This window comes from Aulostomus chinensis, chromosome 9, assembly GCF_037954235.1.
Source record: "Aulostomus chinensis isolate RoL2024-O1b breed Wild chromosome 9, RoL_Achi_v1.0, whole genome shotgun sequence".
Lineage (NCBI taxonomy): Eukaryota > Metazoa > Chordata > Actinopteri > Syngnathiformes > Aulostomidae > Aulostomus > Aulostomus chinensis.
This window is the reverse complement of record NC_141328.1, coordinates 4,953,192-4,979,845: the sequence shown is the minus strand read 5'-3', so window position 1 is coordinate 4,979,845 and position 26,654 is coordinate 4,953,192. Positions and strand designations below refer to the sequence as shown.

The 26,654-nt window shown below is 43.6% G+C and overlaps 1 protein-coding gene across 2 annotated transcripts in view; it reads left to right on the top strand.

Annotated features, from left to right (window-relative positions):
• plxna2 (plexin A2) overlaps positions 1 to 26,654 on the top strand; it is a 195,209-nt gene that overhangs the window by 77,233 nt on the left and 91,322 nt on the right. For both annotated transcript variants that reach the window (XM_086213282.1, XM_086213283.1), the window contains exon 4: positions 2,925 to 3,059. In XM_086213282.1, coding sequence (XP_086069408.1) covers positions 2,925 to 3,059 — 135 coding nt within the window. The remainder of the gene's footprint in view (positions 1 to 2,924; positions 3,060 to 26,654) is intronic.

Here is a 26,654-nt window from a genome sequence, read left to right as displayed (position 1 = left end):
CAGCTCAACACCTCCTTACAGAGTAGGATGGTGGAAGGATGAGACATGGTGCTCCCCAGAGCTGCAGAAGGGGTGGAGCAGTGACCTGGAGCGCTTGGCGGGGTGAACTGACAACGTGCAATTGGAAAGGAAACGTCGGGGAAAAAGGCAAAAACACAAGCAGATTTTAAACAATTAAGTTGTATGTTGCTATCAAAATGTTGAGAAAAAGACAGACCCAAAATCTGGGTCTTTCCTTCAGAGAAAATGTAGAGAAAGCTATGGTGATGGTGACATACGTTTCCTAAAACCAAACAGACACTTGACATCTGAGGAAGCAGGTTGGGCCGACCCAGAGCCACAGCACAAGCTCGCAAGACGGCTGTCTCACTGGACAACAGCTTTGAGAATGGTCTCAGTATCATGGTCTCAGTATCAGTTTTAAGCTGTGAAGACTTGGAGGTGAAGGTTTGACAGGTCTAATGGCAGTGAGAGAGCTGTTGCTAAAATGCCCTGCCTGGGAGACAAGCGTCCACTGAGACTTTAAACTAAACCCAGTTGTAAATTGAGGTGTTTTTTGAGTATCAACGTGATTACTCAAGAGGACGCTTGAGTGCCCTGTAATACCTGGTGTTGGTTTTGTAGTGTGTGTTTTAGGTGTTATACCCCTGCTTTGAGAGCCAGCGCTTTTTGTCTGAACACACCCTAAAACACCAGTGTGTGTGGGTCTGTGTGTTTGTGGGCCAACATCAAGGCCTCCGGACAGCGGTGAGAGACTGTGTGATAGTGATCTGATTCAGATGCACTGCAGGCGTGCAGAGCGAAGGTCAGGTTATCTAGTGATCCCTAGTGGCTGCTTGCAAGGACACATATCACAGCATAACAGGCTGCTTCTACGGCTGCACACACATTAGCCACACTGTAGTGAACACAACAGAACATGCGCCTGACATGCTTTATGGATGAGCATATTTGCTGAGGTCTCCCTTCCACATTGCAGTCAGCAACAAGATGAAGCCTGGCACAGCCCCCCCACATCCTGCCTTTCTCCTTGTGCATATGGTTTACACATATGTCCTCTTCAATGTTTGGATTAGCCTGCCAAGGTCAGACTTAGGTCAGCCGTGGCAGGCTCAACCACTTTGAGCTCCTTAACTATGCCGCCTGCTGCTGTGCACTCAGCTCACCCTCGAGCTTTAGAAGGGGTTACATGTGAACACACATCATGTTTTCCTTCTTGACCATCCAGCGGTTTCTTACACACACACACACACACACACACACACACACACACACACACACACATCTGCATGTGTGCTCATTTGCTCCTCCCTCCCTCCCTGTAGATCTTCTTTTGACAGACATATGACCTTGACTTTCCCCTCTGTGATGTTTATTGAGAGTCTGGCTGCTCTTTGGTGCTGTCACCATCTGAATAGATAGATGAATGTTTGGGTGGAGGGAGGCGGGCGGGATGGACAGATGATAGAGCCATCAGCTTTCATGGGTGGAGGAAAGCCTAGTGATATGTGACATCATGAGACATCTCTCATGCCCAGCATCAGGAAAAAAAAAACACTCTTTGAGACGTATTGCCCCATTTGTGTTTTGGCCCACAAGATCTGATGAATAAAGAGGAAAGAGTGCTGGAATTTGCCCGTTTGGGTCGGGGAGGGTCATGTGCGTTACATAAGTCATTTGAATACTTTTCCACTGTTTTTGTAGTTAGGTGATCTTGGCTCCAGCTTCAAAGTTGATCTGAGGGAATACATCATTCAACAGTAGAAAGAGGGAAGAAAAACAGAGCTTAGGTTTCACAAAGGTCTAATAATATCAGCCAATAATTCCTACCAGTTGTTGTAACCCCATCCAACATCAGAGTTTGGACAGTTAAAAAAAAAAACAAGTCCATGAGAAGAAGTCCATACACCATTGGGTGAGTGCGATAAAGTAAACAAGGAGTCAGTTTAGGCACTTTACAGACACACTGCAGTTCTGAACTTTGACTCTACCCGGAAGAATGTAAGGAAGACATCCGAATGTATGGAGTCCCACTGGGGTCAACCAAGTAAAAAAAAAAAAAAGTAGAGAGCCATGGCAGGCATTTGTTCAGCAAAGCCGGAGCAACATCGCGAGGCTTGGATTCCCCCAAAGTAAATGAAAGTAGCAACACGTTGCCTTTTTAACGCATCTCTTTAGAATTCGATTTTGAACAACAAGACTTCATTTTTTTTTATTTTGCTGTGCATGTAGTTGTACTTGATAGAGAATGTCAGCTGAAAATTCGAGGTTTATAATGTTTGTTGGCTGGTCATCGTGTTGATGTCATGTTGAATAAAACCTTTTAGTGAACGATTCATATCAGGTCAGTCTGTCTAGTGCCCTGACATCAGACTCCAAGTCAAAACTGCAGACAACCGCTTGCTGTCCTCTGTTGCATCGCTGCAACTTTGACTGGTGCATTTGCTGCATGCACAACTAACAGGACAACCAGTGACTAAAGGGGGGCTGATAGAGCCGGACTTTGAACAAGACTGAAGTGGGCCACACAGGAGTGGTGGTTTATTCTATCAGTCTTGGTGAACCAATAGATTGAGTATATTGAACAAGATCATATGATTATTGAAACCATCTCTTCAACAAGGACAAACAACAAATAGAGTAGTCAGACATATGAAGTGTTTTGGACCTCTTGAGTTGTTCCTCAAGGGAACAGATACTATGAGGAGGGTCGGTCCTTCTACCACGATCACGTTATCGTATTATTTCTGGCCTCCTGTCACCCAAACACTACGGGCCCAAATCAGTAGCTAAATTATGTTTTACCAATCTTCCACAGCCCGCGTCCCTCAGCCCTGTCAATCATTCTTCATCTTTTTTCCCATTCCTGCTGTCATTCTGATAAATGGCAATCAGTGACCTATATATGTTCCTGTGTTCCTCAGATTCGTGTCGACGGGCCTCCTCACGGTGGCGTCCAGTATGAGACAATATCGGTCATCAAGGACGGCAGCCCCATCCTCCGAGATATGGCCTTCTCCCTCGACCGCAACTACCTCTACGTCATGTCTGACAGACAGGTAGGTGCTTGGACGGATACACACATGAAAACCTGTCGTGCAATTATATAAGTAGCTTCTAGAAGATTAGTGTGTGTGTGAGTGCGTGTGCTCCACAATGGCCCACCTCTCAACATCACCAGCACCAACACCCTCTGTTGGCTATAAATAATCTGGGTGGCACAGCAGGGGACATTGTGACAGCATTTGATAATGAAGGAGAACAATGAGGGCAGGGAGTTAGAAAGAAATAGAGAGACAAGAAAAAGACAAGCCACAAATGAGAGAGGGAAAAAAGATAAAGGGCACTTGGCGACTGGCTGGCTGTCTGAGGCAGCGGATGAGAGGAAGAGTGATGAGGGAAAGAGGGACAGCTGGAGGAGTGGCGGAGGCTTAGACAGGGTAAAGGAAGACAGAGAGAGAGAGAGAGACACACAGAGTGCAAGGTCATCCTTGTACACTTCTAATGAAGTGACACAACATTGCAGGGCGGGTGGAAAGCAGCCGATAGCCATCAATGCAACTAACATACTAAGCAGGCAAAAAGACCAGGATGCACAAGGGTGGAAGTGGACACAAGGACGGGGTATGAGCTGAGAAGAGAGGAAAACGTGTTAGGATAGGAGGGACAGGAGAGGAGAGGAGAGGAGGAGCAGTTGCAAGGGAGCGTGGCAGTGCAGCAACCCCAGAGACAGGCAACGTGTGGGGCTGTCAGTGTGAGGTGATAGATTGCCGTCCTCTCTCCTTATCTCTGCTTTTAACACCCTCAACAACCGGCTGGCCAGAGCTCACAGGTTAGGATCCGTGGTGGGCGGATGTGAAGGAGTTATTTAGACTATCGCGTCAATTGCAGAGAGGGCAGGGTCTGTTATAACAAACAGCTGCTCTAGTCTCCTTACTGAAATATAACAGTGAGGTGTATGATTCGTTTTATTTCACACCCAAAAATCAAAAAAATCGAGAAAAAATGGCTGTTTTACTCAGCTGCCTGCTGGGAGGGTAAAAATATAACAATGTCAAATGCAATCTCATCATCTGTAGCCCAGTTTAGTGCTTCAACAAATATCACTGTGACTTGAACCATTTCATCTGAGCTAAAATCTACATGAACAAATGACTGTGGATTCTAAAAATCTGAATTAATGCCAAAAAAAACCCAGCAAATGTGTACATGCATCTGACAGTGTGACTTTGGAGGAAGGCACGACACGGATTCCACAAGTAAGGAAACGTTTGCACTGAGTCTAGAGTCTGTTTCCCATATTTACTAAATCTTTTATTCCCACTTATTCCACAGATGAAACAGGCTTTTGATCTTGAGCTCATAACTGCTAGTCATCTGAATGTGAACTGATGTTGGCGAATATTATTAGTATTCAACATGTAGAGTCTTCCGCCTTGCTCTCCAGGGGTTGTAGAGGATTGAAGCGCACGCGCACACATACACACACACGGAAATCCCACTCAACTACTTTGGGAGATGTTGCCCTGCATGTTTGACGATACTGCTAGATACTCACACCTGACAGGTAACTGGACTGGGAGTCAGTCCGTTGTTTTTATTCTCACCATACGTGACATCTGAGATTTCGGTTAGGGAATTACCGAGTTCCGGGTAGCCGTTGGAGCGGCGAGAAAACTAGCTAAGCTTAGCTTTTGCTAAGGACGCGCCTTGCAGAAAATGTCCTTGATAGTGAAACCAATAAATAACAAATCACTTTATCAGACACAATATCTGTAATCTGAAAGAGTTTTCGTTGTCTGTGACTGGGCTGTTCTACAGTGCACAAGTTGCTGGTAGTATTTGCTGTTACTCGACTCCTGCAAGTCAGCGCCTCTGCTTCAAGGGTTCTGAAAAGCTTTTTTTTTTTCTTTTCTTTTTTTTCCTCACTCAGCCACAAAACCTGGGAGATGGTCCTCATTTTCTATGAGTGATTTTTTTTTTTTTTAATCTGATTTTGGACAGATAATCTTATCTGTCTTATTTTAAAAAGATCAGAGGAGAGATTTCAAAATCTCTCATTGACCCCATTTACACTGGGTATTTAAATGTGATCTGTATCGGGGCATGTTAATGCAAGGTCGCGATCAGACAGTGATTGGATCTGCCAGAGCACATCTGGAGGGAGTGTTGCTTGCTTTTCATTTGGATCTTTTGTGGACTTAAACCCTTTTGCTCTTCAGGGAGTATAAACAGGAGCTCATCCATGGTTTCTATTCAGCCATTTCACTAACTTCTAAACATTGCTGAAGATTTCTGTAACCATTTTAGTTCCACTAAGCTGATGACTGGCCCACCAGCCCACGCAGGTGTAAACAGAACTGGTACTACGTGTTAGCTTCTGTAACAAAGCAATTCAATCCAAGTAGAAGAGAGACCGTTTTGTACACTGACCCCAGAGTGTAGCTGCAACTTGTTACTATGCAGTCAGTGAAGAGGTCACAACTTCTCACAGCTGTAGTCAATATTCAATTTTAGCTTCTTCTGAAGAATATCACCTAAGAGACCACGAGGATAAAGTCCCTCCACTCATTACTGTGTTACCTCATCACAGAGAGAAAATTTACAATAGTGACACATGCATTTGCTGCAAACAGGGCCTGTCTTCCTTTTCAGTTGCTCCTTATGGAGTAATATCCTCTCCGGCGAACTTACACCTGCCGTGATGACAGCTGGCCCACAGTTTATCTGTTGCCACTTCAGACTGAAATGCAGGTTTTACTCTGGAGGGCAGAGTTTCGATTTCACCAACAGTAACAAGAATGCATGAACAATATCCGGTGTGAAGCCAGCGTCAGAGCATCAGGTGTAAATGGGGTTATAATTTAATTGTGAGGAGAATTTAGAAGTATCTACCCTGTAGAAATCAGCCAAGATAAAACCATACCTGTACTGCAAAACATACCAAGTGCATACCAATTGTAGAATTATCTCCAGGAGTATAATGTGGGACAACAGTGTATTTCTCAGTAATCAATAAGCCTAATCCACTGTGAAATACACAGCTGCCACCTGCAACCCAAAACTTTGGCACAAGCATTCAGCGGAAAACATCAATTTGACCTTTATCCCATTGTTAGCCTAAATGTCAACTCGAGCAACGCTTGAAATCAGACATCCAGGACATCATGGGATCCATCTTTTCTGAGCTCCACACACTCCCGTGTGTCTGGCTGACTGAGGCCAAACGCATGGTGATGGGGAGATGGCAAGAACAAAGCAGGGATGATATCAAACAGAAAGCAAGGCAGATTTGGCTCCAGTTGCATTTCCTACTCTGAATAACAAAGAGGACTTCTGTGCATGGCACAGTGGGAGAGATAGGCGAGAGAGAGAGAGTGAGAGCAAGAGAGAGAGAGAGCGAGGGGGGGGGGGGGGCAGGCCACGATCCAGAATCTGGTCTCTCACTCACCCAGCTTCTCACACCTGTCTGTGTGTATTGTGGTGGGGCTGAATATCGTGGGATGTGCAAGAACCTCATAAACACACGCGTGCTAACAAACACACACCCAAAGCACATGTTCTCTTGGTTTTCATTTGCATAGATACCAACGTAATGCACCAGCTCTCACAATTTCTCTCTCTCTCACTCACACACTTACACAATAATTATGGGCGCATGCAAACACCAGTCTCGCATTCTGTATTCAAATGGAATCTCCAGAATGCTTTTTTTTTTCTATTCTTTTTTTCTCCAGTACCTGCATATACATGTAGATTACAACTACTGACTCATTCACACATTCATTTCCTTTCCACAATCTTTCAGTGTGCGAGGAATCTCACCAAACACCATTATTCACCCGCATCCTAAACGTATGAAATAGCTCCACGTTTCATATTCAATCCGAAGAGCTGCAATGTTACGCCGTGCTTTTGTTTTGTAGATGCAATGACAGTAGCATCCACCATATTAATGATGTGGTGAGATTGGCCCAATGCGAGGCAGCACAGTGGAACTGATGAAAAGACCTGGCTCACTGACTTCCTCTTCTCCAGAAGCAGTGTGTGTGTGTGTGTGTGTGTGTGTGTATCATTACTGACAGTCTGGAAAAGCAACAGGTTGTCATCTCAAGATTTATCTGCCGACATCTGTGTGTATGTGGTGACTCTTTTGTTCAAAAATGCTTGTTGCATCATCTCAGGGTTTCTGCAGCTCACCTCGCTTTCAGCAGCGTCTTCAGTCTGCCCTCATGTATCCCGGGTATGTGTAGATCCATTGTATGGATTTCTGTCAAATTATGCATTTGAGTCATGTTGCATGTGTATGCGTATGTATGTGTGAGACTGCTTCTATATTTAGACCAATAATCTTGCCATTTTGATACTTGGCTGGGTAGAAATGCCGGCAGCTAGAGAGAGAAAGGTCATAGCTGTTTCTGGAGATTCAGTTGCCTCCTAGACACGTCCTCAACTTTTTCCTCGCCTCTTTTTCTGTCTTTTCCTCTGTCTGTGTCATATGAAATGCCTCCTGAAATGCCTTGCATTCCTTCAGCACCTCACTGCATTTAATATTGCATCAAACGCTGCAGATTTCAAACTGAATACCACAGCGTCCACTGCCAAGGGTTAGTTTGGGTTTTTTGATGTGGGGCTGTGCGAGGTTCTTATCTATAGTCAGTGTATCTTTACAGCAGATCACGGCCATCGTGACCCTAGAGGTAGGCAGGAGCCAAGAAGCTAAACAACCCATCCCCGTGGAGAGGGTTAGAGCAGTAAACCCCAATTCAGCCACCTAAACCCACCTAAAAATAAACAAAACAAAAACAATGCAAGTGTAGATTATGTAGTATGTGTGCCTTACCTCTCCATCCCTCGCCCTTTGGCAGCACAGTTTCGCGACTGATAAACTTTCGTTTTCCTATTGGGGAGATCAGAAATGCTGTTGTGAGATCCCTGAACTTCAACTGCACTTTTCTACAAGTTGCAAAGACAGTACATACTTAGACTTACAGTCATGAGACGCATCACACGAGTGCACAACTGCATTGGACGGTGGAGGATCTCTGGTTCAGAAAGTGCATTGCCAGAGGCAAGGGCCTTCCTGATGTAAGGTAACGTTACAAAATATTACAATATTAATTTGAGCTGATGTCGATGTTTTTTATTTTTACATTTATTTTAATGGGTGACTAACATAGGTTTTGCTCCTGACCTCCTGTGCTCCATTGCTTAATTAAGTGTCTGCACTCATGCCTGTTTATCTAAACCAGGCCTTGCAGGTTAGTGATGCAGCAGAGCATTTTTTGAAACAGGGACTGGATGTGGATGGCGGTGTACATTTGCTTGAATGCAACTGGATGTTCTTCTTTCATTCCCGACCCTTCATTACCAGTCTACAGGTTTCAGTTATAATAAAGGGGTTGTTCAAACTTTAAAAAAAAAAAGAAAAAAGTTTTCAATTCCTTTGAGGGTCACTGTGAAGAATATTAATAATGCCATAAAAATCTCATTGTGCAACTTTAGGGCTGACAGAAGTCTACCTTGGATACTATGCTATGAATAAGTACTCAACAAATCCTACTTCAAAGTATCCAATATAACCTCTTTAACAAAGAATGCATTGCTTCATGTTCCATCTGCCTTCGTTTCACGCAGAAACGCACAGGAGAACTAACCCTTTATCTATAAGCTATACTTAATATACAGCCAGATAGATACACTATGCCTACAGGCTCACTCCACAGCCAGGCCCATTCCAGCAGAGGCTATAATCAAACAGGTAGAAAGAGTGTGCATGTGTGAATGGCAGCTGGAGAAAAGCTAATCTTTTGGTGCTGATGCCAGCTCATGCAAATTCAGCGCGTTGGATCTGCATGAGTGTTTGGCCCGGCTTTGTCCCCGCCGACTGGGGCCTGTGCCTCACATTCTCTGCCTCTCATTCATTACTCCATACTCTTTTTTTTTTTTCCCCCTCTCTTTGTCATGTTATTTCTCTAGATGTGTGTACTCGAGAACACAAAAGAACTCCACCTGGTTCATGAACAAAGTGACCATTGCTATGTTTATGCGTATTTTTAGGAGTTCGCGCCAACAGAGGGGACGTACGATCACGCCTGACACTGTGGCCCACACGCGGCCCGGAGCAGGATTTGTTGTCTTTGTTGTTAGTTTATCAACACAATGCAGCAAACTGGGACGAATGGCAACAACTACTCCAGGAAGCAATGAGATCTTTTTGGGCTCTAGATTATCAACATTTTTATGAGGCCTTTTCATTCCCTTTGTGGTGCACTGTGCTGTTATGGCCGCTGGCACCCAGCAGTAGGGCGAACACTCATCACACACGGTTGAGAATCAGTGACTGCATTATGTCGGTTGCTTTGGTCAGCGGCCAGTACGCAGAGCCCGGGCTATAATGTATTATTCATGGGAACAATCAAGATTTAACATCTGAAAGGGTTTTGAAGTGATACATGTGGTGTGTCCTTAGTTCTGAGTGAAAAGGTTTTTGAAAACACCTTATAAATAAAGAAAAAAAAAAACAACTGAGACAAAATAAAAGGGCTTAGGTCTTTATCATGTCATGATTACATCAAACAAAAAAGAGGCAGGTGTTGTCTTTGTAATAATGCTCAATGATTTTTGGGACGTTTTATAGCTGCAGCACACATAATAGACCTGAGCAGTTTTCACAGCGAATTAGTAGCCCACTAATTAGAGGCTCTATTTAACATTAAAAGTGAAACTTTAGCTAGCGTGACCACGGGAAAGATACTTTCACACAGATTCACTCAACCGTAGAGTTGTTCAACCATGTACGGCTACGGCTGTCCCTCCCCAGCACACTCTAGGCTCTTTAGCAAACATCAGCCTCCCCCAGACGCCAATCCTTGATCACCACCCTCTCCCAGCTCCGTGAAGGGAACACCAACATTACAGCTCAAAGATTATCAGAAAAGAAAAGAAGACCTCTTTTTTTTTCCCAAGCTTTGCAATTTCTTCTAGGTGCTCAGCTGTGAAATTTGAAATCCATGCATGGATTCTTTCCTTTTTTTTTTAAACCCATTTCATGTATGAGGTTTCTTGTCAACCTGTCCTCCCTCCACCCACCCCCAACTTTAGAGTTCCTTCTAACCTTTGTTTGGCTGGTGTGGTTAGATTGGTAGGAAATGGGTTCAGTGGTTATCAGGACAAGAGGAAATAGAATTCATTCACACCTCATCCAGGCTTAGATTAGATTAGCTGCCATGCTACTGGCTCATCATTATGCAGGACTTCGGTGTGTGTGACACACTGATTTTATGTGTTAATGGGCATGGAACAAATGATGGCGTAGAGTCGGCTCTTCCACTGTGCGCCGTAGGTGTTACAGCTCATGTGCAGACGTAGCATCAGGCGTGTTTGTGGAGAGGCTTTTGTTTGCAGGGCTTTCTGTTTACACCCTTCACAACAAGCAGATTGGACTGGCTCGTATCCAGGCCACTCATTCAAAGACTTCAAAGTGTGTGTGTGTGTGTGTGTGTGTGTGTGTGTGTGTGTGTGTGTGTGCACGTTCCTGTGTTTGTCCTGGTGTTGTGTTGCTTAAAGCTCAGCTTTTATTCTAACAAGACCATCTATTTCCGAGTTACACTGATTGTTTTACTGAAGAGGAGCAATAATCTGGTAGGGAGGAAGGTTCAGGCTGAGAGAATGGATGGATTCTGACACGGGGACAGACTGGACCGAGGAAAAAAGATTAGACATCTCAACAAGTGTTGCGTTGCCACCCTTTGACCTTTAGCTGGCCCTGGGGCAGTCTGGCCTCGGCTGCCAGAGTGAACAACACCAGGGTTTTGACCACTGGCCCTCTGCACGTTCCCCACCAGTCTGTGGGTCGGTCTCTCAGACAACCCCACCCCCTTGAATACACACCGCTAATGCATAGTTGGAGCTATAAGAGCAAACCTTGGAATTTTGAAGAAATATAAGTATTGTGTTTGAATTTAGCTGGAATCTTGACTATTCTCATTTACCTCCACCAGCCTCCTCACCACAGACTTTGAAATCCACTTTAAAAACTCTGTTGTTTGCCGGGGCATTTTAGAACCCCACCTCACTTTTAGATCAATTTTAATGTGATTGTGAGGTTTTTAGTATAATCAGTGGTCAATCATATTCTTTTGAAATGAATTTTATGGATTTTATTTCTATTTCTTTGGGATTTTGTGAAGCACTTTTTGTTGTCTTGTGCGTGAAAAACGCTGCACAAGTAAGATTGCCTTGCCTTGCCTTGCCTCAACACTTGTCAACAAAGTATTGATTTCTTTGACAAAACAAAAGGAGTAAAAATGTTCATCACACTTTCACGAACACTTTCTTTAGATTATGTCCTCTAAACTGAAGCTTTTATTAAAATTAAAAAAAGGTCACTTTTCATTTACCAAAGGGAGATCAAAGCAGCTCCGTTTTTCTTTGAGTAAGATGAGACTTATAGTCAACTAAAACCTGACGATATAAAAACTGGTCGAGAGGGGCCACATGTTAAAGGACTTACTGAATCATACGGTGCACCTGTCAATATGGGGGGTGTGGATGGGGGGGGGTACATTCAGGAAGTTCATGCCTGTGTTTTTAGGAGAGTAGGGACCTAAACAAATGTTCCCTGTTGTGCACGAGGAGCCTGTGATGGCTGGTGCCATGTGCTGGCGTTTGGATCACCCCTCCTGTCATCGGGGCTGATCATGAGGCGGGAGCAGACTAATGTTTCTGGAACAGCCCACTATCACTCAGACAGCAGACTCCTGGCTTTGATGGATCAGCTGTCATGTTTTATCTGGGGCGGGGTCAGCTTGGCACCGTTAGCGGGTGTGAGGGTCAGCAAACCAATCGCATGGCTGCTTCCTCACCCAGGTGCCCTGCAGTTGGATGGAGGGGCTGGAGTTGCAGCTTGGAACCGGCCTGAGATCCTCAGCTGCTTCGCTGACAGCTACACTTGATATTGACACCTAGACAAATGAGGACAAATTCTCCTGTCAATACACACATCCAATGTTATTGATGAGGCCATTTAGCTTTTCGTTCCAAAGAAACCACTTTCATTGTTGTCCCACTTGTCAAGCTGCCTTAATCTGGGGCTTTATGTGTGTGTGTGTGTGTGTGTGTGTGTGTGTGTTCTTGAGAAAGTTCTTGTTTGAAGTTCAAAGTAAAGTCTGACTATACAGTACCTTATAGTAGAGTGTTGGCAGCAGAATTCCTTTAGTGTTTTGTCATTTTAAAGTGTTTATGTTTTATGTATTGGATGCGCGTAATATTTCTTTATATTATAACACCTATTTTTTCTTCAGTGCTTGTAGTTTGTTTTTGACAGCTATTCCTCTCTAAGTTTCATTCTTCTTAAATTTTAACTTTGAACATTAACGCAAATTTAGCTTTTATGCTAATAAGTAGGATTCGTGGTAATCACAGGATGCTGGTGCATAACACGATCAACTGTTGTGACGTCTCTCCATCCTGCTGTGCAGCCGTCATCGCAGCCGGAGCATTCAAACTTATGGCTACGACTCTGAGACTACAACTCAGAACACTAGCATGCTATGCTAATTTAACGTGAACTGACCATGTCCCCGACGAATGCTGAGGACCAAGTTCAACTTGAAAAACGTGAATTGTCTTGAAACCAAACCCCTCAAACTTCCATGAAAACCCAAATTATAATGCAATCAGTAAAGTATCAGAATGTTTTGTTTTTTTTTTTACATAAAATAACTGGATATGTCATAATCTCGCTCCAGTGTTCCTACTGCTGATGTCAATTTCGGCTATGTGATGTTGAATCATGGGACATTGTAGCTGCTGAATTAAATTAATTGTAGCTTGGTGGTGTCCATGTTGTGGTGTATTTTATGTCTGTACCAGATGCTATGGACTCCATGTGCTTGGTTTATGTGCACTTCCACTTGTCTTGATATGTGATGTCTCTCAGTAAGGTGTGTATGCGTGTGTGTGTGTGTGTGGGGGGGGGGGGGTGTTATGGGAAATTCAAGGTTTGAGTGAGTGTGTTCATCAAACCAAAAGGTTCACTCAGCAGGTCAGTTCGACACCCCCCCCCCCCACACACACACACACACACACACACACACACTGAATCTTGGTTTTATAGCATGCGTCTACTTGTCCGGCGCTCGTCATTTATTTCAATGATGAGTGTCCTTCCCTCTCAGCCTGTCATACTCATGTTTTACATGTTTGAATGTGGAGTTCTGCGACAGCCCATCCAACAAAGGCACCTCATTTGCATGAGTCCCTTAGTAGGTTTTATTAATTGACTTAAAACAGGATTAGTGTTAATCAAGTTTTGTGCCCTAGAACCAGTGGCCAATCCCAACCTCATTATTTGATAGCAGCACACGTCCTGTCAGCCCCATCAAGCTGTTAATTAATAGAAACCTGCACACCCCTTCCAGCCTACACCCTCCTCTCACCTTCTGTCCCCTGCCCCCCCCTCTTCCACCATCTCACCAGGTCTCCTTTCTGTCTACTGACCTCAGTTTATGTGGCAGAAGTGTACACTCTCCGATTTCAGTTGCAAAGCTAGCAGACTGTGTCGTCGGGCTGCGGTAGACATGTGTAGTTTTGTGTCTGCCGGAGGTAAATCGCTGTCCAAATTGAGTCAGTCGTGTCATGTCCAGTCTGAAGGAATTTGAAGACTCGTTTGAGAGATCCTACGGCAGCCTCATTTGTGTCTGGCTTCATGATCACATGTGCGTATGTGTCTCTCAATACCAGCTTAAAGCTTAGGGCTGCCCCCCCCCCCCCCCCTTCACACACACACACACACCTACCCACCCCCACCCCCCTGTAGGAGTCTCTCACTGGCCCTCTGACATAATATGAGATAATGAGGAACTGGATACCTGATCCTTAGACTCTCTGACACTCCTGTCTCTGTCTGCCTGCAATCCCCCACAATGTGACAACTGGCTGTTGCTCTCAATTTTTTTTACATGCAATCTGAATTTTTGCTACATAGTTAAACAATAAGCATTTCTAGAAACCATAGCTCTGTTTACATGGAGGAAGATATTATCATATCAACCCGATTAAGACGATGCGATGCTATAAAAACATAACTTTCTGACCGCTGACTCAGGTCATAGTCAAATTACACGTCATGTGAAGACACGAGGAGCACTATGATCTCACCAGAGGAGCTTGAGACTCGAGGTGCACGATTGTACTCCTACCAGAGTTTTTTTTTTTTTAGCATTTGCAGTTCCATTTTACAGTAAGTTCCTTCCTATAAAGGATAAATAAATGGTTGTAATTGCATTAATAATTGTATTGTAAGCACTTAATAGACCATTAATTAACAGTTATAAATTACTTATAACCTTGTGTCCTGTACGTCAATGTGGGATCTCGGTCTGTCAAGATGTAGGAATGATAAGAGTATCAGATCTTGCTACCCAGATGGATAAAAATGCAATACTATAGCATACAGTACCCTCATCTTGCCAAATAGTGCTCCCACATTGATGTGTCGTGAAATTAGGTTATAAGTAATTTACAACTGTTAATTAATGGTTTATGAAGTGTTTGCAATGCAATTAAGAACACACTTGCAGTGTATCAATTCATTAACCCTTGACTTACTGTATAGTGGGAGCCAAAATGGTTTACAGCACACAGTCCACATCAGAGTGCATGTGACAAACTCAGTTCTAAGAGCAGGTTTTCTTTTGTTTTTGCTCTTTTTTTTCTGCATCATTAGCAAAACAAAAACTCAAAATCCCTGGGTGCAACACAGTTTTCAAGTCCACGTTGTGGAAAAAAAAATCTATTTTGAATGTTTTTTTTTTCCTTTTCCAAATTTCTAGTTCTTTTTTTTATATCATAATAATGGAAGATTTTTCCCCCAAAAAAATGTCTGTGTAACTTCTGGTTGAACCTCTCATTTAAACTGTTGCAGGTTTCTACCACAACTTCAGTGTACTTGTTCATTTCATTTGTCTTTTTATGTCTTTGTATATGTGGATTTAAGCTAAACTAAAATGTAGGGATATGTGGCCAGGCATCCTCAGTCAGTAGTCAGACTTTACTATAGAATATAGACAGAAAATGAATGGAATATTCTATAAGCAAACATGGCAATCAATATACTGTCTTGTCTTAATTAAGGTCACTAATCAGATTATTGCCATCCATGTAAATTAATAAAGACATTTGCTCTTACGAGGCTCCAGTTCCTGTTTTGTACTTGCTATTACATTGCAGTTTTGTCTTATTCATTGATTTCAGACTAAGATCTCTTTCTCATAGATGCCAGTGAGTGTGTCCATTCAGGATAGGAGTGTGTACTCCCATTACACGTGTGTGTATGTGTGCATCCACACTTTGTCACTTTGCGTATGTGAGCCAAAGACACAGTCCAGGAGCCGTCCTGCCAGAATAATCAGCTCTATAATTAAGAGCTGTGAGTATGTCAACTGCCTTCATATAACCCCCCTTCTCTCTTTCTGTCTCTTTCACTCTGGCTGTCTGTCTGACTCTGTAATGGCGAGCCATTTTCCGTCCCCCCATTGCCACCATCGCCGCCTATGCAGAAAGCTCATGACATTTATTGTGAGACTAATGGCAGTGTTTCACTCCTCCTAATTTTAGGCTTTAATTGCAATAATTATTTACAAGCCTAATTAGAGCCTAGAGAGTGTCAGGGAGAAACAGTAAGGAATCACGACAGGGTTTGTCAGGAGCCAGAAGAAGAGTAAAGTGAATAGAGTGCCAGTGTTTGGTCTATAATTGGAGGAGGCCATGTCTGCAAGTTCCCCTGCCTCTCTCCATCTCAATTTCACTGTCTCTTTTTGTGTGTGTGTGTGTGTGTGTGTGTGTGTGTGTGTGTGTGTGTGTGTGCGTGTGTGTGTGTGTTCAGCGCTTGCCTTTCTCCTTTGCACTGCTGAGGTGGGCTGCAACCACCAAGCGGAGTGTCCTGTCATCGGTTTTGAAGTTGAGCCCACACATCAGACTCGTTCCCCAGCACCGTCGTGCAGGTGTTCATTTGGATGTCTCTGGCTGATTCTGGAGACTCATCTTTGCTGACAGCTCACCTCACTACACCTTCTGAGCTGGGGGAATAAGTCTGTGCACATATATGCATTTCAGTGCATTCACTTCTAGGTGTGGGTTTTAACTTGTGTCTCGGTCCATGTGCTGCACTTTGGCAGACCCTCAGGATGTCTTTTGTTTGTTTGTGTGTCATGCTGCCTGGCAATATGCTCTTTGTCCATTTTTCCAGGAGGCTGGTCTTCATAAACAGGCTCCAGTTGGAGAGCAGCTGGTTTTGATGGGCTACCCCATGGCAGCTCGCTCATCCCTCATGGATGAAGATCTCTCCCTCTCTCACTCTCGCTATACATTTTCAAGGGTTGTGCAACACATTCCCTGTTTTTTTCCCCACATCCTTCCCCATTTCCTCTTCTCTTCTTCCTCTTTTCTTCTCTCCTGTCAGTGCAGCGTCCGATGGGAGGACTCAATCCCACAATGCCATTCTTCACTCCCCTGCGGCTCACTTTGACAAAGCTGTCAGCTGGAGCCCTGGTTGATGGATGTAGTATTATACAGTGTGTGTGTGTGTGTGTGTGTGTGTGTGTGTGTGTGTGTGTGTGTGTGTGTGTGTGTGTGTGTGTAGTGAGTTTGCATGTGGCTGTTTATATGTTATGTGTTTTTTATGATGTTAAAGTCTGACATACTATTTTGCTCTGAGCTGGAGAAATAAATTGTGAAATTAGATGATAAATTAAAATTTGCCAACATCCTTTCTTTGCCTTTCTAGAAAGAAAGTGGTTTCTTAATTTAATTACCTTCCATGTGATAAAATCCACCTTCAAAGACAAACAAATATTAGAGAACATGCTTGTGTTCGCTCTCTTGGATGCCCTCAGATGTGCTAGAACACACAAACCTCCAGAAGAACATTTATCTAGTCTGCTTGTTCATATGCAGACACACATTTGGCTAAAGAAAGATGAATGTGCACGGATGGATAACATATCTCTAATGCAATATTTGAGGAAAATATTATAGAAGGAGCACAGGCTAGATAAGGCCCGTGATTTAAACAGTGTGCCTGCAGACAGCCTGTTGAAATATTATTCTTTTTCCTGACTTGTAAATCGGATATTTGGAGCCAGAAGGATCACAAGGTGGTAATAGATAGGGCCAGAGAGTGACAGCTGGAGCAGTGCGAGGGAACTGGGATGAAAACCCGACAACAGATTTGTGGTGGACCAATAGTTACACAAATACAAGTACATAAATGTAGACAGCATCCAGGGCTGCTCAAAGTTCATACGTGCAAACAAAACCATTATATATCCCAGCTAAAAAAGCACTTATTTATTTTGCACGTTCCAAAAGCAACTGGGGAGCAGTTAATTTGACTGCACAGAAGCAGCTGTCTGAGACTGCTGGGATGAGAAGTAGAGAGACACAGAGGGGGCAGAGAGAAGAGAGACAGAGAGAGTGAGACACAAAGGCAGTTGTGGCTCATTATGTTGATTTTTCCCTCTTCTGCCAAACAAAGATACCCAGGCACTTCCAGACACACCACCGGAGATCACTCATGGCTTTCTTTCTTCTTCTCACCCTACAGTTTCCCCATCAGCAAATCTCATCATCTTCTCTCCACCTACTAGAAATTGTTAGTCCACTGTCTCCATTTTCTGTATGGAATCAAATTAGGATTACACCACAGCCAATATTATTATAATTATTACTTTAGCAAGGACAGTGCACATTAATCAACATTTCAGACTCAATGTAAATGTTCCAGGGTCGGCTAAATAGCATCTGTCGTCCCTGAGCAGGTTATTATAAAGTTGCCTTGTGTCATCCAAACAAAACCTTCCAAACCACAAAACACAACAAAACAACTCTACAAAACAATACAGGACAATAACACCACATCAATATACAGTACCAGCCACAAACACGTTGACATACAGCACGAAACAATTTATACCTACATGACAAGAGTAAAAGCTTGTGAGGGCATTGAGAAGAGCATGATTATTCATGACTGGGTATCTGATTTGCTTTGACTCATGTCTCAAGTTTATGGTTAGACAGTCTGTCAGTTCTGAGGGAAGGTTGTTCTCTACGGATAAACTGTACAGCTCCGTCCCCTGTGGCAGTCGCCCCGGTTCTCATACGGCCTCTATTATAAACCCACTCTGAGGCATGTGTAACATTAAAGACGAGGTGCCTGCAAAGTGTGCAAAAGTACAAGTTATCCAGTTGTGAAACAGTGTGGTGCTGGTAGTAACTATTGTATGATCCGAGGAGGTGTCTCAGCCTCAGTAATACTGTTATTAGTATATCACTTCAAAAAATGTATATTAACGACTTAATTGCCAAAAATAAGGTCCAAGCCTGTCAAGATGGCAAGTTCTATAACGCAGAGATTGTCTGAGCGTATCATCCATTTAACAGTGGAAGGAGTAACACAATATTAATAAAAACAGAATTACATATCAGATATTGCAAATTAGAATGATGTCAGCTTTACTCACGACAACAAGACCACAACAAAAATCGCTTGACGTCCTTTCAGAATAAGGCTCTCCAAGGCAGCTAAGGCAAACCCATAAAGCATTGCTGCTTTTATTCTGAAGGTTAAATTCCACAGTGGTGCAGTGGCTTGCACTGTCGCCTCACAGCAAGAAGGTTCTGGGTTCGATTTCTATCGTCAAGTTATTATTTGTATTGTCGATATGGGGAACATATGAAAGTTAGTCGTTCAGTCGGCACAGTGTCCCCAGTCAGGAGTTTTTGTGCGGATACAAATTTGTGCATGTGAACACTAACACACACATAACGTGTGCACACACAATAACACACAGTTTGGGATTAGATGGAGTGTCTCTCACCACCCGAGTCTAGTCATCAATGCTCCTCCTCTCACTATTTTGCATGCACACAGACAAACATTCATCTAGGTACGCACACACACACGCACACAAACACACACATGTCGCACCAACAACAGCCATGAGAGCATTGGGGTGTAACCAAATCCTTCATTTGTATGTACATCATGTACACTAGCAGAGACACTGAGACAAAGAGAACAAACATGCCCACATGCACGCACACACTCTATTACACATACACACACACGGCCACAAGAAAACCCTCACACACACTCAGACATGCAGTGTAGAGTCCTTCTGTGGATCAGAATTCATTTCTGTCTGACTTCCCCTCCAAATCAATACCCTCGTTGGCTGACAGACAGCTGTAAGTGTGCCAGGGAGGCTCCCTATCCTTCACACCCGTCCCAAACACACACACACACACACACACACACACACACACACACACACACACACACACACACGTCTGTTGTGATGGCCTCTGCTGCTTCCTTATTAACTCCTCACATGCTGACGTGAGTGTACACCTCATTACTGGCTGCATTGACAGTCTGGTATCCCACTGAGACACACAGACACATTGGACCGAGACAGACAGGGAAGAGATTCATAGAAAGACAAAGAGGTACAGTGAAGCTACAACTGGAGCGTCACACAGACAAGCTGTCCAGACTGTCTAAAAATAGACAGGTTGTGAAATTGGTTAAAAATAGTCATTTGGCAGAAATGCAAAGACATGCATAAAAAGAACCACCTCTGACCACCTGAATTACCTTGAGACGCAGGAAGACATTGATTGAAGAGAAGGTCGGTGTTAAGTGTAGCAGTAAGTAACAGGTTGGTGGTGATGTCTGCATCGCTCTTGAAAACAAACCAGCTCATTTAAATTCCACTATACATGCACTGATTTCCCCTCTGCAAATCAAGCACTCTTCATTCTTTCACTAATTCAACCTTTTTGCCAGAAAACACTTAAGATCTTCCATCCTGGTGCTGATGTCAATGAGTCATAGTCGGCCTTGAAGTGGCTGCTTTGCTAATACGCTTTAGCTCTAGCATTAACCCCCGGATCGCTGCGGTGTCTGAGTGGAGGCAGGTTATTACCAGGTATTAATTCAGCATGACAGAAGACAGTTGAACCTTTATTAAACAAACAAGAACCTATTTCCAACACTCCAGTGCCTTTTGTTGAAGTGCTTGAGCCTCCATGTACTCTATTATACCAATGCAAGAGATGAAGTGACTGGCAGCCCAAAGGGTTAAAAGAGGAAATGTGCGAAGACAAAGAGATCAAATCAGACACATCAGCAGCTTGTCTGCCTGAACATGCACATAAACAACAACTCTTAAGTTCCCAGCATGGTCGTTATGACCCACCGCAATAATCCATGTGCACGTACTCGTGTGAGCGTGCCCTTCGGAGTCCAGTCTCGCACGAGATGGAGGACGATGTGGAATTTGCAAAGCAGGAGGCGATATCCCAACCAAAGAAAAAATTGCTATTCTGCAGTTGTTTTTTTTTCAGGATGGAGGTTTCAAATACCACTGGAAATGATAAAAATGTCTTAATGAATGAACTGAATAAACACAGTTTCATGATCTGTACCATACCATGAGATAAAATTTTGAGTTCGGCCATATAGCCCATCTCTGTTATACAGGAAGCATTTCTTTTGATGATGAATTGAGATCTTTGTCATTGTGATGTGTCACCACTGCAGCAATTGTTGTGTTTTTCCACAAGCTCTTTATTAAAAAAAACATTGGTTATGGAATCAACTGTATTTTAAAAACAGTAGTGACAATCCTAAGCTAGCAATTGTGAGCTGTTGGTGTGGCTGGAAACCTTGATGTTTCAATTTTTCAGAAAACATGTATCAGGTGAAGTTTTTATGGGCCCGTGCGTGTGTGTGTGTGTGTGTGTGTGTGTGTGTGTGTGTGTGTGTGTGTGCATGTGTGTGAGTGTGTGTGAACCTCGCTGCCAGAAGCATGCAACAGTCACTTTCACAGCTCCTTGTTTCCATCTCTTAAATGTCAGTGTTGGCCTTAAAACCAGTTGCCGGAGAGCAAGCGGGGTAGAAGGGGGCTGAGAGTTCAAAGTGGTCAGACAGCATGGATGTAATTTCCTCCTTTTAGCCTCTGACTGAATTACTGAGCAAAGAGGCCGCCGCCTTGACTGGGAGAGTGAACATGAGAGAAAAAGAGGGTTCGGGGGGGTAGGATATGCTAAGGAGAGTGGAAGAAGGCAACGACCAAGGACCCAGCCTGGGACTTTAAGATTATTTCATCTGTATCCATATTAACATATTTACTTTGTAGAGGAGTGCAAACATAAATTGGACAGAAGAAACAAAGCTGTTAATTCATGCATATATTTTACAAAGCATTCCTTTAAATGCTGCTCAGTCGACGTGAAGATGGAGCGTCGGACTGGCAGAGGAGGGCTGCGGCCAGAAATACCTGATGTCTCTCCTTGTGTTTGCATTGCACGTCATTTTCGATGCAAGTTATCGAACAGTGTTGTATGATAAGCTGTCAGCACCAGGGGCCTCTGTGGTTTCAAGGTATAAAAAACCCCACAGTTGGAGTACATACACACACAATCAAAGCACAAAAACGCACCTACTTTTCTCTCCAACCCATGCCCCTCTTCTCCTTACACAAAAAAAAAGAGGTTTGAAGCCATACATAATTGATACACTCCTAGCCGTATCGACTGGTTGGATTTTTCATCCTCCACACTGGTCGATTCCCTCACTCCATTATTTCTACACTTGCTCTCTCTCTGCTGCCTCACATCCCCCCCTGTGACTCCCCCTGCTATGCTTCTTGTCTGTCATAGCTAAACACACACAAACAGAGATTAGGAGACAGTCCCACCTCCGTTATTGCCCCCTGCCCCACTTTGGCTCTAACCCTTACAGTTGGCCATCAGTCCAAGAGACACATGCTGCAATTCCTTGTCATCTTTCTGTAAATGCACCTTGTTGTTGTGTTCTGTTTGGTTGGGTTTTTTGCACAGGTGTCCTGTATATGCATTTTTTTTCCCCAACCTTTATTTCAACAGCTCAGTCTGATAGAGACTAATGTCCTTTTCATACCTGGAAGTTTGCACTCAGGTCCAAGTTTACTTGCAGTTTTACTTTGGAATGCGAATGCACCCTAAGAACTCTACGTACATCCTGTTGTCGTCATCTGAGTGAGCTGCATCTCTCTATACTAGGCATTGATTGGGTTGTGGTTGGGAGAAGGTCTAACATCCATGTGTTGTCAATTTGGCAGGTAGCTAGCATGGATGGCTGCTAGCTGTGAGGAAAATTGATCTACAGATTCATTTAACTGCCTCCATCATGTAACGGTACAGGCAGAATCGGCTTCAAATGCTGTATTCCTGCTAGTTCAGCTTCAATTATGAATGCTGTGAGCCCTGGCAACATTCCCCCTCATCCCTCTCCCTCTCCTTCTCCTTCTCTCGGCTGGTCCCAGTATTGACCTAACCCACCAGAGCTTCCTGGGACAAGGAACCATTCAAAAAACAAAAAGTGAAAAAAGAAAAAAAAATCCATTAGGAAATAACTGAACTGTACTAGACTCAGGCCACCTCTTTTGCTCAGACCAAATGTTGGCTTTTTGGTCCAGACTGTGATCCGGAGAGGTTCCAATCCTATAATTTTGGTTTGGATAAAACTAAAAAGTCCGAAAGTCCAGACCAAACCATGTACATGTTAAGGGGCCCTTAGAAACGCTTTTGTAAGAGAGACCTGGCCAATAATGGCAACACAACGTAGAACTCACAAAAAGACATCATGATTGCTGTGGAATTTTAACATAAAATCAATTACAACATTTGCAGTAATTAATCAACTCTGATTCCATCGATTTTTCAGCAGCTGTAAATCCACTGAGAGTATCCAGGTCCCAGAGTTTAATTTCATTCTGCGTACAATTATAAGCAGACGGTGCAGAAAACAAACGTCATCTAGCCAAACTCAGCGTGAACTTCAGAGACAGTCATACCGCCCTGAGACTGTAACCCCAGAGCACCATGTCTTTGGGACCAAGGGCAGAGTGTTGCACATAAAAACATACCGGTGACTAAGCGGATATTTAGACACCAGGCCAGTTTGCTTTGGTGTGCAAAGGGAAATGAAGGGAAAAGACATAAAACACTGCGCTGAACGATGAGCAGTTATTAGAAGGCTTTTACAGAATACCTATAAAGAAATTATTGTAGTTTTTTTTATACACTAGCTCCTGCATAAATGAGTAAAAAACCTGCACTAAAGCTTTGCACTCTTCTATTCTGCTCTTCTGTTCTTCTTGTCAGAGTGTAGAGGGATGAATTAGACTTCATAGCCACATCTTTTTTTATGATTTAGATTCAAAAACATACCTCAACTATGTAGAAAGCCATTTAAAAATCTGCTATTTTTCAAATAAGATATTGTCTCTATCACACTGTTCAGTGGATAAATTGTGTTATATATTTGATGCCGTTGAAGTTACAGAATTGTATGTGTTTGTTCTTGGGTCAGCATGAACACATAGTGGCCACTTGAAATTAGAGTTCAAACCGCGGTCAGACGACACACGCCTGACCTGTTCCCACCCTTCTCCCCTGCCTGGCAGCTTGTCTCCTACCAGTCTGTTACTTCTGATGAGCTGCCAGGGACCCTAGCCTAACCAGGACTGAGGGGATCTGGGGGGATGACATGGGGTTGGTGGGGTATTGTTGCTCTTTTGGTTAAGAGATTTGGAAGCCAATGTTCTGCTTGAATCATAATCAAATCGTTAATACGTGGCCTTGTATCAGACCGCTCGAATGTGCTGAAGCTGACCTCCTCGTGCATTCGTGTGTATGTAAAAGTGGAGTAATAAAAAGGGTAAGCAGGTTTTAGCATGCAAGACACTGAAATATTTAACAGTCAGAAGGTGGAAACGTATCAAGACATTGTGCAAATATCTGCGAACCTTCAATTTCAAGGGAATGTGTGGAGCAAGTTTGCATGTGCTTGAAAACCAAAATGAACATTTTGGAACCACCTCCTGTTGATGCTTGATCTAAAATTATAAAGCACACAATCCAAGGAAAAGCAGACTACAGAATGTAGTTCAATGAAGTGTTACTTGTCCGTCTTAGCAGTCTGCAGCTGTCCATGTACATGTCCGTCTCATAACATGAGCAAACCATTTGCATTGCTTCTCGGGTTACACAGATGCAATGTTTTTATTGGATATGGTCAGATTCAAGTATCTGGATCAGTTATCTGTGACAGTTTCAACCATGGAAATCTCTATTTTCTATCATGGTTTTACAAGACATGAAATTTGTACCAAGGGTCAATAGCACATTTAAAACATTTCCCTCTCCACATGGGGACCTCTGACCACCTCATGGAGCTGATGATATTCAAATTTTGTTCAGTGTTGTGTGGTTTACAAACTCGTGTAACACTCTATCGTACCATCACTAACAGCAATGCCTTTCTCCGAGACTTCTTCCCTTTCATTCTGTCTTTTAACCCAATCTTGTTTTGCTACAGATTCCTAATGCTTTTCGATTGACCCAAATCCAGGAGCTCAGGCCAAAATCCTGTGAACACAGTTAATGAGTGTGTCTTTGTGTGATTTGTATCAGAATGGGTGATGTGAATACACAAGGGGAAGGTGAACTGAGTTTGCTGGGACAATAGAGTTTAGAAGCCCCCGTTTCCACACCAAATCATTTGTGGAGTTTGAGAGATGGCTGTTTGTAGATCAGCCAGTCTGTAGCATTTTATATTACCTCAGTGTTTTCTCCTTCCCTCTGGAGCCGATGAGGAAAGTAGTCTCTGAATTTGATCTCCTATAGTTCTCTTTGTCTAAAAATCACACCGCATAAAAGTGCCCGACCTTCAGAAACAGAATGATGATTTCCTTTTACATTTGTCTTGCTTCCATTTATCCCTAACCCATTCTGCATTAGTGCTGTAGACACTCCTTCAACAGATGTTATACAGTAGCAGAAAATCAATACTTTGCATTTCAACACAAAACTTGTTTCTCTTGTCAGGGAGCCTTCTGACATCTAGAGCAACAGCAAAAACAACTTCCTAAAAGCAGTGTGGAACAGAGCTGCAGATGCTAACAGTGCATCTCCGGGGGATAACGGTTGTAGTCTTTTATGCACACATTGGGGAGGATCTTTATGTGCGGCCATTATGTCCACATGTGGACAGAATTAATTACTTTTACGTATTTGCCACTGGAATGTGGGTTTTAAGTCATCATCAAAAAGCTCCCAGCTGTTGTGGTGTGTTTGCACAGTCAACTGAAGGCCTCTGAGGGATCAGCAAACCTTCACACCCACAACAACATGCCCTCGTTTTGTCCTTAACCAAGCTGACTATAAATGATGTGTGTTTCAAGGCCTGATTATGCTCTGACTAGCCAACATCAGTCTTTAAAATTCCTTTAAAAATGAGCTTGATTTTGCTCAGCGCTTTTATTGCAGTGAGAGAAAGTCCCTCCTTGTGGGTGGATGTCAACATGCTTGATGAGCTGGCTCAGCTCAACACCAGGGTAGATTTGTTTGGGTCTTAGAGACCATACCGTAGAGAGGTTTTGTTGAGGAAGTAAGACAAAGGAGATGTGGCCACTGTCCTTCGGAAGGGTCTCGATGGGATTACCAGAGCAGATTAAAGAGTTACCGGTAAGGAAAGGGGCTGAGCCAGGCATTTGTAGTTAGCGTTGACGCAGGAAACACAGGCTGCAGGGTCACTGTGGTACTGAGGGACTGGGGGGGCGATGGATTTCATCACATTTTATTCATTCACCACCAGCGGCGAGTATATGCTCTGCTTTTGTGCCTATGTCATTAGGAAACACACACAGTTACACCCCTCCCTCACTTTCCTTCTCTCTTCTCTCTCAGTCCTCTCTCCCTCTCTCTTGCCCTTCTCTCCTTCTCTCCCTCTCTCTCTCCTCTATCTCTGTTGGAATGGGTATTGTGTTCATGATCGATGTGCCTCATTCCAGTTACGGTGTAGCCTGGCTAACTCTCATTAAAAATGGATAGGGTGTAGGGGAGCCACCAGTGTGTGTGTGTTTGTGTGTGTGTGTGTCTATACATGTTTAAAAGGAGGTGTAGGTAGCAGGAAATCCCAGAGGTGCCAGCTGTTTACCACGCACTGTTGTGGGTTTGGAAGGTTGGAGGTGGCGGTGGTGGATATGGGGGTGTTCCTGAGGTCAGAGCCCAGCCTGTTGCCTTGGCAACAGCTGCAAAATAGCTTCCTGTGCATTACCAGTGACAGTGGGATTTTTCTCCTTTCTGTTGCGTTCGGTCTCACTCAGCACAGAGGGGCACCACAGAGGCAATGTCTCATCAGAACTCCGAGCAATGAGCTGTTTCCACTCCACTCTGTCCTTCTTTGTTCCCACTTTTCTATCTTTCTTTCCTTCCTTTCTTCCTACTCTGCCTGTCCCTCCATCCATCACAGAGATGCGGTGAACATTGGCTGGGTCTCAGGGCAGCCGGGTGGAGGGACTGAAATGGAGCTACAATTCATTCTCAGCCACAAAGACCCAGAAGCAGATGAAAGCTGCTCTCTAATGCACATACATTGTCAGCTGCTTTTGGTGCCACAGCCAAGCATACTGTTGCTCTCTACCACACCCCCTTCCCCCCTCCAAACAAAATAAAATAGATGTGGAGCCACGCTGTCATCGCAGTTTGCAGTACACAATATCCACTGTGCACATCTTTCGCTTTTTGATGTTCAGATT